Raw genomic sequence first — 13,126 nt, forward strand, 5'->3', positions numbered from 1 at the left:
TAGGTGGTCTCTATACATGGATACAAAACCCCTCACTCTCTCAACTACAAAAGAAAGAGTAACCACCTAGGCAAAGTGCCGCTCCTCGCTAGCTAGCTAAGCGATCCCCTTTCCGCGATCCCGTGCCTCCGCCGGTGCCGAAGGCTCTGAAAAAGGAAACCATAAAACAGGGGCGTGAGAACTATTAAAAATAGTTCCCAGTGGGCAATTACTGACTTCAGTGAATGCACCACAAGGCCCGAAGCTGCAAAAGATATCAGTGACTATAAAAGTAGAAAGGCGAAAGGTAAGTAAAAATGTAACTTACTACGACATGTTATCTCTACTTAGCATAAATAGCATAAGTATGAAAGCAACTATGCATGAAGTAAACGTCTCCAACTATCATGATGTTCACAATGTGAAAAAGTAAAGTTCCGTTGTTTACTATTCTAGTCAATGTCCAAGTAGTACACTAAGTCATCATCTGTCCATATGTCATAATGGATACATAAAGTCAAATCTGAAGAGACCCACCCGAAGGCTGTCTATGGCCCTGAGACCCACCCGTAGGCTGTCTGGCCGGTGCCGAGCCTAATGGCCCTGTGGTAGTCATCATCCCCACCCTAGGAATGAGCCTGGCCCACGGCAATCCACTTCGGCGCCCAATCCCGCACGGCGAATATGAATCGCGATGGCCATCTCCGGAGTGCCGGCTTGTAGGGAGCGACCCTCACAAGCATGTGCGAATGAGCACAATGGCAAGTAGTCAGTAACGATCTGTCGCAAGTATAAGGTTCTCATGTCTAATAACATGGAATGAATCGATATCCAAAGGCCTATCTCTATGTCATCATGTCTCTAAGTTGCATTTTTAGTTTAATTAATTCAAATGCCTCTTATAACACTTTGTGCTACGAGTCCAAGCATGGCATTAATATGTTTTAAGATGCATAGTCACTCAATTCTAGCATGGGAGACATGTTTCTCGACTCACAAATAAAGCACTATCCAAATGCATGCAATCTACGCATATAGCTCTACTATATGAGGTTTAAATTTTATGATACATGAGGCATGCATGTTAAGTATTCTAAAATTACATATAAATCCCATTTAGCATAGAAATGAACTTAAAAATAATTTAACAACAAGTAGAAAGAGCATAGGGCCATTTCGCCCCATTTCCCGAGCTAAACCCACCGAAAGAATCGACTTTTCGTTTCGCCGAACGAAGGTGTTCACAAGCTCCCTAGTACCTAGAAACATCAAAATAGGGTCACCCACAAACGAAGAGCGAATAGCTCATCATTAACCAATCAAGCTAGGGTTGGAAAAAACTCACCTCAAGTGGGAAAACCTCTCTAAATCCTCAAATGGAAGGTAGAGGTCTCCCAATCTAACTATTTAAAGGTTCAACCATTCAAATGAGATCAAGAAGATCTCAATCCAAAACCCCAAAATAAACCTAATCCCAAAATCTAGGGTTTCTCTAGTATAACCTAGAAAGACATGTATCAAATGGGATTATAAGTACCAACCTCAAGGAAGCTCCATCCAAGCTCAAACAAGTAGGGTTGAGGTTTGATCTTCACAAAGCTCCACCGCAGTGCAAAGTCACAAAGGTGAGAAATGGGGGAGTGAAGGTGATGCTCCAGGCCTCTATGCAAGCTCTTCTCTCTTCTTCTCCTGTTCTCTTCCCTTTCTCTCTCTAGAAAGCAAAGAAATGGTGAAGTGAGAAGAGGGGAAGGAGAAGTGCCTATAAAGCCTTCTCTGTAACAAAATCCAGCTAGGCCCCCAAAAAGTCAAATTTCAACAGCCGCGGCTGGGCAGTTTCCGCCCAGAGGGACGGATCTCTCGCCAGACGGGACGGTCTCTCTCGCTGCGAACCCGAATATCAGCGTTCGGAACGCGTCTCTCGCGCGGACGCGTCTTCCGTGCGAGAAGCGCTCGGAACCGGTCTCGCCTGCCAGGGACGGTTGCCATCGAGTTGCCGTAGCACATGCTCACTGGGGAAACGGTCTTTCCTTCAGGGGACCGGTCCCGAGAGTAAAAACTCTCAGAACTTGTCCAAAACTCTCGAGATCGAACTTTTAGACGGCTATATCATCGACGGCCCACACAAGTGTGGAAAAGTTCGGAATAATCCAAACACTCGAACCCTCGCAATTTGCAAAGGTCCGTGTGTTACAACACATCCAAGGCAGCCACCCGTGAGCCTAAGATTCGTTTCGATGGCGATGGGACTTAACACACATGTTTTCGGTTAAATCCTATTACCAGTTCATAACAGACGGCGAATGAGAAATTGGTGGAATCAGCATATCTGGACTTGAAGATACCAACAAAATTAAGATATTCATTGGACGTTGCTTCGAAGAGACTATCACTACTGACAGGCTGCTCCACCAGAGGCATGTCCGTTAGATCCGCTTCTGTGTGCTATGTGGGGTCCTCCGAAAAGCTGTGATCATCTCTTCGCTAATGTATATCTATGTTTGTTCTCCTCCTATCTCTATAGTGGACCTCGATGCTTTTCTATATTCCGAGAGACGACGTGCGAGCTTTGGACCAAAGTATCGGAAATCGTGACGCTGTGAAGAAATTCAAAGGCTTAACTACCTGCGGCGACCTGGTGGGTAATCTGGTCAGATAGAAATTCTGTCTCTTTTGAGACGCACTCAACGAGTCATCGGTTGTAAGCATCAAAGTATGATTTGTGACTGAGTATACTGACCCGACCTACTTTCACCTAGTAAACCCTCACCTCTCTTTTCTGTTCTCACTTTTTTCTTTGTTCCTTTCCTTTATCTCTGTTTCTTTTTGCCGTTTTTGGAGCTTTGTTGCTTCATCCTATATGTAACGACCCAACCCACTGGCGACATAATAATCGTTGGGCCCAGCCAACAGCCATAAAATGCTTAAGCCAGTTATTATTACTAGGTCTAAGTTTTTTATAAACCAATGACAACCCTTCCCATCGATGTGGGACTATTGGTTGTCACAACCCCCCGTTAGGCCCTGACGTCCTCGTCAGTCCAATCACACACGAGCAAGATCACCAGGCATGTGAGACTCGTCTCGCTAGCTGTCATCCAGACTGGCTGCAGCGAGATCGCCCACATGTCCAGCTGGTTGAACGGTTCTTGATACCAAATGTAACGACCCAGCCAATGGGCAATAATAACTCGTTGGCGCCAGCAGCCCAAATGCTTTGACCCAGTTTTATTATGTGTCTAAGTTTTTATAAACCCAATGACCCCTTCCCATCCGATTGTGGGACTATTTGGAGTATCACACTATACGTTAATTCTCCCGCTTTTATGAATGAGCGGGTAGCTTGCTACCTTTTTCTTTAAAAAAAAAAAGAGTATTCTAGCTCAACCTCTTCTCTCTCTTTGATCTCTCTCAATCTCTCTTGTCTCTCTTCTCTCTCTCTCTCTCGTCTCTGCTATATATATATATATATATATTATTATATAGGCATGGTTACTATATTATTATGAGTATTGGAGCCTTGTACTCATAAGTTGTTTTCAATGATGGAGCTTCGAATCGATGATCCACTCGTTAAATATGATCTTAGAGTATTTGAAATTCTAGAAAATAAATTGTAGTAAATTTTCGAAATCATAAATAAGTCCTCAAGTGGCGATAAAATGATCTGCGTTCAAAATTCGAACGACGTCCTAAAAAGGTGTCGGGAGACTCTTCAATTCAAGATCGGAGTTATTGATCTTTATCTATATAGTGAATAGAATTTTCTATCAAAAGTTCAACAAATTCCGATTCTTTTATACCGTTAAACTAGCACGTATCCCATACCGGCCGTTAAAAATTGTCAAATTTGTGATCTCTTGATCGTAAGGTAAATGATGTCGAAAAATTATAAAATTTAATTTCTAGAAGTTTTAAATGCTGTAAATAATGTTTAACGGTGTGGATCGTCGATTCAGAAGCTCTATCATCGAAAACAACTTATGAGTACGAGGGCGATCGTACTCATAATAGTATAGTAGTCGGACCCTATATATATATATGGAGTTGAGCTAGAATACTATCGATAGCAAACGGGCTCCGTTGCCACCCATTTGTTTTCAATGATGGAGCCTCCAAATCGACGATCGGCACCATTGAACATGATCTATACCACTTGAAGTGTTTAGAAATCAAATTTCATACATTTTTTATATTGTTCTCTTATCTATCGAGTGGACACAAAAATGAACGGCTGAAAACGAATATTCTTTAAAAAATGATGATAGGAGTCTTGTAATCAAGATCAAGAGTATAGATCTTGTTTTAAATAGTTTAAAAAAATTTTCTCACAAAAATTCAATTGATTTGGATATCTTTACGCCGTTAAATGAGAAAACGCCTCATATATGTTTGTATATACCCTACAATTATAAGCAATTATGAAATAGCTTACTCAATTTTTTTTTTATGTATGAAGAGGTCCTTCACTATAGGCCATTTATTATCTATATTTATCTATACATTATCTATATATTATTTTTCATAAAGTTTGCCACGCGGTAATTCCTCTTTTACCTTATTTCCCACTCCTTGATATTTCGCCTTCCCACCCCACCTCTAGTCGATACCTTATCTTTCCACTAGCCTACTTTCTAATTAATGTATCCACATAATCTATTTTTATGTAAACAAATCATTTTAACAAAAAAAGAGTAAATTAAGTTCTCTTCATATTATTTTTTATTATATATTTTTTTGCTTTTTTTTGGTGCACAAGAAGGATTCATCTTTTATTTTTTTTAAAATTTTTTCTCTATTTTTTTAAAATTGTATGGGTATTGAAATTAGAGTTCCAAGGATCATGGTGGCGTGGCGAGGTGATGTGGTGATGGATTTAGAGTCGATGAAAGGGAAAAAGCGGTGGGTGTGGGAGAATCCGTACGACATCGACTTGGCCGTGATCAAGGAAAAGCTCGATGCCGATGCGATGGAGGCGACATGGAGAACAATAATCGAAGTAGTAAGTCTACATTATTTTCCATAAAGTTTGTCATGTGGTAATTCCTCCTTCACCTCCCTTCCCACTTCTTGATGTTTCGTCTTTCCATCCTTGTCTCTAGCCGGTGCTTCGTCTTTCCACCCGCCTACTTTCTAATTAATATATTCATGAGATCTATTTTTATCTAAACAAATCATTTTAACAAAAAAGAGTAAAATAAGATTTCCTCGTACTCTTTCTTATCATATATTTTTTGCTTTTTTGGTGCACTAGAAGTGTTTATTTTTTGTGTTTTTCTTAATTTTTTTCTTAATTTTTTAAAATTATGCAGGTATTGAAATTAGAGTTTCGAGGATCGCACCGGCGCGGCGAGGTGAAGAAGCAGTGGGTGTGGGGGATCCGTACGACATCGACACGGCGGTGACTAAGGAGAATCTTGACGCAGACAATCACGATGGAGGCGATGTGGAAAACAGTAATCGGAGTTGTAACTCTATTACTGTTTTCTTTTATTATTGTTATGTGTAATTTATTTGTTATTATAGGTTTTGCTATATTTGTACATATTTATTTTGATATTTTTCTATTTGTATTTATTGATGTCTCATTACAAGTCAAAAAGTTTTAAAATTTTAACTTTATTAAACTTTTATCTTCTACGGTGCAATGCGCGGGTAAGTAACTTCACTAGTTTCGAAATAGGCCCCTCACTTTTTTTTTTTATTGAGATCCTCAAATTTTGTCATTTTTTAAATTTAAATTTTATATTACTTATATTAAAAATTTATCAACTTTAATAAATTTATATAATTATTAGCTGTTAATTAGTCAAGGGCTTCCAATCTGAATTACTTTCCAAAATTTAACAGAACAGACTACGAGTGTACAAACCCCCAAAATTGTAATCCTACAGCACCGGCGGCGTCTCGTTTACTTAACCTTCCTCGAAGCGTTTGTACCGGCCAAATTACATACTTCCAAATCCAAGCCTTGCGCATTTATTTTCCCTGCGAGCATTGCGAACGTGTTCGACAAACCAGAAAGCCATGGCCGGCTGGATCTCCTCCAAGCTCAAGGTCGCCGAAACTTTTCTCCAACAGGCAAGCACATCCCAATACCATACAACGTCCTCCAGTTTTTTTTCTCTTTCCTTATATCCTTTTGCAATTTCTCTTACCATTCTATCGAGTCCAGATCGATCAGCAGGCAGCCGAGACCCTTCGCAAGACCGACGGCCCTCGAAGCCCCTCCGACCCCTCCGACCGCTCCTCTTTAGGCGGCGGCGGCGAAGAAGACATCCCCAAGCGGATCGATCCCGCTCCTCCTCTCAGACGCCAGCTCCCCAAGAAACTCTCCTCCCCTCCTCCGCTGCCTTCCCCCTCCCCCTCGCCTTCGGCTTCGCCTTCGCCTTCGCCTTCGCCCCTAGCCGAGAGGCCCTCCTCAAGCGGCCATGTCCCCGCCGACGCCGACGATGATTGGACGGAGCTCCTCAGATCTTCTTCTAAGCCAATTGCTTCCTCATCGGCAACGGCAGCTACGGCAGCGGCGACTGCTCGATCTGATGGGGGTGCGAAGAAGGCTGCTATCCCCTTTCTTCCCTGCCAGAAGGGAATCCGTCGAGGGCAGGCGACTGCAGTCGCGAGTGAGCGGCGGCGATCGGATGTCGGCACCGAAGGTGCGGCAAGTAAGAGCGCCTCGAATGACGATGAATCTCCCTCCAGCGGAGTCTCATTGTTGCGACGATCGTCATCTAGCGCATTGAATCAAGAAGGACCTATTGGTGCTTTGAAGGAAGACCCCCCGCCGAAGGGGGAAAAGAGTGGTGAATCCAAAGCAGTGACTGAGAGTGATGAGAAGATGAGGAGTCCTTTGTCTTCCGGCAGTGAATCTGACTCGGGGAGCGATTCCGGGTCAACAACGGATTCGGAGGAGGAGAGGCAGAGGAGGGAGGAAAGGAGGCGGCGGCGGGAGCAGTTGATGGCGGAGCGAATGGCGGCTGTTGCAGCAGAGGCAATCAAAGAACGTGAGGAAACTGTCGCGCGGCTTGAGGGCGAGAAGCACAGCTTGGAGAAAATGCTTGAGGAGCGAGAGAAGGAGCAAGCTCAAGAGGTAGATATCTCCTTCTTATCTTCTCTATTATTCTCTTAATTATCTGTTCCGCTGATGTTGAACCTTCAACTGTCATAATTAATAGCAAATTATCTGAACAATAAAAAATCAGGAAGAACATTGGAGATTCTAGTTCATAGCTATTTGATGGCTATATGCTTTGATTAAAAACTTTGGCAGAACAAGTTGGTTGCATCACCATTTCCGCTCACTGCAGGCTTTTACATTTCCTGCTCTTGAGCTGGAACGATAAAACTTACGCGCCAATACTGGAGTTTAATTCCGATAATTTCAAATCGTACATCAACAATGCCTAGAATTCCCAGACATTAGATGATAAAAAGTCAAGATAACCAATAGAGTTTCTTTGTACTATTATTTGCTACAGCTTGCAAGAGCTGCTTAACGCATATTTGGCTCGGTTTCATTCTCTACTTGAGGGTTTGAACCCCGGTGATAAAGAAAGTAACTATAGGACGTTTGGGTTGACCAAGGTTGTTAGGACTACGAAGTAGCTAGGTTAGGATTGAACCTAAGTGTATAATCTATGTTCTCTCAAGTATTCTGAGTCCTGAGATATGTTGAACAGTTAGGAGACAGGGATCAACTGGTTGGGAGCTAGCGATCAAATAGATTCATGTTGCAGTCTATGGGGTTTGTGGAGAGGTGATGGTCAATGGTCAGGTGCAGTGCTGATTATACAGAAGTGTGTCTTTTGAAAAGTTTTGATAACCTTCCAAAGAAGATGGGTCACAACCTCGTTTTTGTTGGAGGTGGTCAATGAGTCACAACCGGCAGGTAATATAATGGTCAATTAAAAATTTATAAGCAACTATTGAGTGTAATGAGTTCTCTGTGGTTGACTGAAAAGCATTGTAGTATCGTATAATATAGTATTAGTATGTTGCTACTAGCATAGTATGTGATACCCCCTTACTTTATTTCTTCACGTTACTGCTAAAAAGAGAAATACAGTTTCGTGCTAATATCAAGGTCTAAATTTCACATCAAATAAAGAAAAAGGCTAAATTCATGATTGACCAAATATTAATCTGAAGTGCTATGTTATCTTTATATATTTGATCCTGATTGGCCATATCCTTATCCTCACCACATAGCTTTTCTTCTGGAAACGTAATTGACAAAATTTCCTACATAGATGGAGGGCTGAATTATTACACTAAAAGGAATTAAGTCCCAGGTTGTACCTGCATGGCATTTTCTTTTCCTTGGGCTTGTCTTTCCTCAAATCTAGGAACTCCTATTGGGTTCTTTGCATGTGAATTAGCAAGAAGCTACTGGGGGATTTAGTAGATTGGAATAGTAGTTTTGGAAACTCTAGCCAAGCCAAATGGTCTTGGCAGAAAGTGGACTCGGGGTTGTTTGAGTATTGAGAAGTGTCTAATTTATGCAGCATAGGTACTCTTTCCAACATTCTAGTTAAATATCATGTATAGGCACAACTTATGACTTGGGAACCGCTATTTAATTTTGGAGAAAGAACTGCTAGAGGTACAGTCCTTTTCCTTTGTTGTTTATCCAGATTTCGGAGAAAAGAAATCCATCTTGATTCATGACTGTACAAAAGTATAAGACATTGTGCCTAGTTATGTGTATTGTCTGAACAGAGCTGAGTACAATGTTCTAGTGCTAATTTCTGTTGAAATTAATATTTTCTGGAGACGAAGACCATCACCATTTATTTAGCTTGATCATCGTTATCAGTCTTCCTCTTGCTGGCTTAAATCTTTTTTCCAATACTGAAACTTTACATTTGTTGCTTCCTATTTATGTAACCATGTTTCTTATAGTAAGACTTCGTACTCAAGTTCAATTGTTAACCAGGGTTTGACATATTTGCCAAGTGCCAATTTTTGGCCAAGGCAAATAAGAGTTTGTATCATTTTTCTCTCTTTTTGACATCAAGAATCCTTGTGTTTCATGATACTGTAATATTTACTTTCATCAGCTTTGTTGTAAAAAGTATCAATGTATTGGTTCCTGGCAGGCTTCAGAGCTGCAGACTAGTATGATTGAAACTATGGAGGCCGTGGAGATAGAGAAGCAGAAACACAATAGCACTAGAATGGAGGCTTTCGCTCGCGTGGCTAGGCTTGAGGTGCTTGTGCTAGCTATATTTTTTGAAATGACTTATCACTTCTGTTTTATCTCAGCTCAATCTTTGGTATTTTTAAGCGCTTCTTTTGATCTGATCATAAGAGTTGGTTTCAGTTTCTATGAGTACTGGAAGTAGGGGTGAGCATCTGGCGGTTCGGTTCAGTTTTTGCAATTCTTTTAACTGAGCCGAACCAAATTAGAAGTATTAACTGAACTGAACCGTACCAAACTGAAATAATTCAGGAGGTTCTGTTCGGTTCGGTTTGGTTAATTTGGTTTCAATAAAATATTTTTGTTTGGCTTAAAATCTTTTTAAACTACTAAAAATAAGATATAATCATGATTAATTTTATGTGAAAATTTTTAATCTAAAGATAATAATGATTAACGCCTCTAGTTAAGTTATTAAATTTTGATTAATTCGGTCTATTTGGTTTTCAGTTTTCAATTTTTAAAACCAGACTGAACTAAAGTACATATAAAACTGAACTGAACCAACTGAAGGTTCGGGTTGGTTGTATGGTTAGAGGTGAATTGTGCTCACCCCTAAGGGTGTGTTTGGTTCCACGTAAAACTGTGGAAAAAAAATTTTCCGTGGAAAAAAAATTTTCGGTGGAAAAAAAGTTTTATGTCTTTAGTGTTTGGTTTGTAGGAAAAGAAAAATACTTTTCCATGACTGTTGTTTGTTTGAAAGGAAAAAAATTGATGAAAAACTATTTAATATATTTTTTATTTTATATTATTAATATATTATTATAATTTTTATTTATAGATTAAATATATTTAAAATTATAATAACTATATTACATAATATATAAGAGTTATATATTTAGAGATATTAATAAATATATTATATATTTACGGTTGTTTGGTTGAAAGAATAAAAAAAAAAGAAAAGTAAATAAAAAACTATTATATATTCTTTTTATTATTATATATATTATATATTATTAATAGACAATAATTATTATACTATATAATTTAGAATATTTATTATATAATAAGTATATAATATAATACATAATAGTATATTACATTTAGTACTATAAAATAAATCACTATATATTTATAAATAATATTTATAAANATATATTAAATACATTATGAATGAGAGAGAGAGAGTCCACGGGGCGGTTCCTCGTGGACTCTCCTTCACGCGGTCCACGAGGGAAAGTTCACCTCGTGGACCGCGTGTTAATAGCCTGTGCACCCCGATTTTTCAACCTGGGGGTTTTCGTTTTCCGCCCGACGCGAGCGGAAAACGAAAATGGCTTGTTTTCTGAGAATATGTAAAATAAATTTTCCTAAAAGATCTTTTACGGACAACCGAACGATAGAAAAAAAGTTTTTCAACCGAAAATATTTTTCGGAGCTGTTTTACGAGGATCCAAACGGGCCCTAACTGGAAAAGTCAGTTTCTTACGAACAGAAGAATTTATTTGCAGGCTGTGAATGCAGATCTTGCCAAGTCTCTTGCAGCAGCTCAATGGAATCTAGAAGTAGAAGTATGTATTCGTTTCCACGATTAGATTCTCTAACTTGTGTTTTAGCTCCCATAACTTATTTTGGTGCTTCTGAAGTTTCTCATCTTAGTTTGTCTCTACTTGGAGAAATTTTCTAGTTGGACAATAAATGTGATGATAGATTTTAGTTTTTTGACTGTTTATAATTTTTCCCCATTTTTTCTTGACTATGATTACTTCTTGGTTTCATTATGTTTTTGTATACATGCTTAATGTTGCAAGTTAGTAATTTGTATATAGAATGTTATAACAAGTAACTCGTAGCATGGATTGCATATTTGTCACATGATGGTATGTGCTGGTCATGCTGTGTCCATGGGTTGCATGCCAATGTCAAATGATGTCATAGTATATGTACCGATCATCAGGGAACATGTTTATCCTAACAAAGAAATGATGATGACCGGATGAAATTGATTTATAATTGGCATAATTCAGATTTTTGTGGATTTTATCTTGATTTATATTATTTAATGTCACGCCCCGGAGCGGAAGACCAACTGGCGCGTGATAGACCTGCTGCATGGTTAGAATTCCCCTGTATGTGCAAGGCGTCTAACAATCTGCTCACAAAATTTTATACTTTGTAAAGTGCGACTGTTAAATAATAAATATACTGGGATGGAATCTAAAATTTGATTTAGCTCTATAGACATAAATTTTATTTAGTTCTTACAAATTTTATCACATCCTTTTTAGTCTCAATATTTGTTATATATATATATATATATGTAGAGCTAGGCTGGAATACTATTAATAGCATCATGCTATTGGTGCTATTAGTTTTTTAGCCATTGGATTGAGAAATGTGCAGTTAGGATGATGTGGGCCCCCTAGGATTGAGTGGGTGGTTGGTTGAATAGTATAATCTAACGGGTAAAAATAATCAAAGGGTTAAATCTAACGGTAGAAAACTCGATAGCACCAAGCTCTTGGTGCTATCGATAGTATCCCAGCCGGACTCTATATATATATATATATATATATATATAGAGCTAGAATACTCTATATATTGTTGTACCATTATCATTTTATTTCTATTTCGACTCTTTTATATATGTATATATAGTAGAATTACTATGCNTACGATGTGCCTTCGTACTCATAAGTCGTTTTAGATAATAAAGCTTCTAAATCGACAATTCATACCATTAAACATAATCTAAATCATTTGAAACTTTTCGAAACCGAATTTTATAATTTTTCGACATCATTTATTTTAGAATAAAAAAAAAATCTCAAAATTGACAAAATTTTAACGGTCGGTATGGGTTGCTTTCTAGTTTAACGGTGTAAAAGAATCGGAATTGGCTGAATTCTTGATAGAAAATTTTATTCACTATCTAAACAAAGATCAATAATGCGGATCATAAATTCAAATTTTGATCCTCTATTTTTAGGAGGTTGTTCAATTTTGACCATTTATTTTTTACCTGCTTAATGGACTTTGTTATAATTTCAAAAAATAACAAAATTCATTTTTTAGAAATTTTAAATGCTCTAGATCATGTTTAGCGGTATGGATCATCGATTTGGAAGCTCTATCATTGAAAGGACTTATGAGTATAAAAGCCCGTCCTCGTAACAGTATTGTTCCCTACTCTCTCTCTCTCTCTCTCTATATATATATATATATATATATATAGGGATAATTGCATATATACCCTTTACCCCTATTTTTTTTTCTTTCCAATATACTCATATGTTCCTCCGTTATTCCAAAAGACTCTTACAGTTACCATCCGTTAAGTTTACTTGGGTTAAACGTGAGTTAAATATCTATCAGAGTTAAAAAAAAATCAAAATGCCTCTTTTGCTCTTAACTTAAGGGCAAATAAGAAATGTTGGTGATGGTAGAAGGATATATCTGAAAAGATCAAAAATTAAAATACTTTTTGTGCCCCTAATTTAAGGGCAAATAAGAAAAGTCGGTGATGGTAGAAGGATATATTTGAAAGGGCAAAATAGTAAATTCATAGAGATGACAATTATTGCTAGCAGTTCATTAACAAAATTTAACTTTAGGGGTATATTTGAAATAGGTTGGAACGTAAAAAGAGTTTTCAATATTAGCCTTCTAAGAGGGGTAAATCAGAAAGTCGAGAACTTTTCAGGGGTATATAAGCAATTGCCTCATATATATATATATATATATGTATAGAGTTGAGCTAGAATGCTATCGGTAGCAAACGGGCTCCGTTGCTACTCATTTGTTTTCGATGATGGAACCCCCAAATTGACGATCGACACCGTTGAACATGATCTATACCACTTGAAGCATTAAGAAACCAAATTTTATGTTTTTTCGATATTGTTCTCTTATCCATCAGAGGGAAGTTGTTTTCGCCATAAACGGTCACTTCTGCTGTTTGGTTTGCCGTAAGAAAGTTACGGTCGAAACTCTAGTTAACCTCAAACG

The 13,126-nt window shown here is 38.3% G+C and overlaps 1 protein-coding gene across 2 annotated transcripts in view; it reads left to right on the forward strand.

Moving 5' to 3' along the window:
- Window positions 5,863-13,126, forward strand: part of LOC109706439 (golgin candidate 2) — a 36,835-nt gene continuing 29,571 nt past the window's right edge. Inside the window, exons 1-4 of one of the 2 annotated variants that reach the window (XM_020227250.1) lie at window positions 5,863-6,057; window positions 6,152-7,066; window positions 9,075-9,185; window positions 10,630-10,689. In XM_020227250.1, coding sequence (XP_020082839.1) covers window positions 6,004-6,057; window positions 6,152-7,066; window positions 9,075-9,185; window positions 10,630-10,689 — 1,140 coding nt within the window. In that variant the 5' untranslated portion in view covers window positions 5,863-6,003. The remainder of the gene's footprint in view (window positions 6,058-6,151; window positions 7,067-9,074; window positions 9,186-10,629; window positions 10,690-13,126) is intronic. The other variant, XM_020227249.1, reaches the window with a different exon arrangement.

Source organism: Ananas comosus, linkage group 2 (genome assembly GCF_001540865.1).
Source record: "Ananas comosus cultivar F153 linkage group 2, ASM154086v1, whole genome shotgun sequence".
Classification (NCBI taxonomy): Eukaryota; Viridiplantae; Streptophyta; class Magnoliopsida; order Poales; family Bromeliaceae; genus Ananas; species Ananas comosus.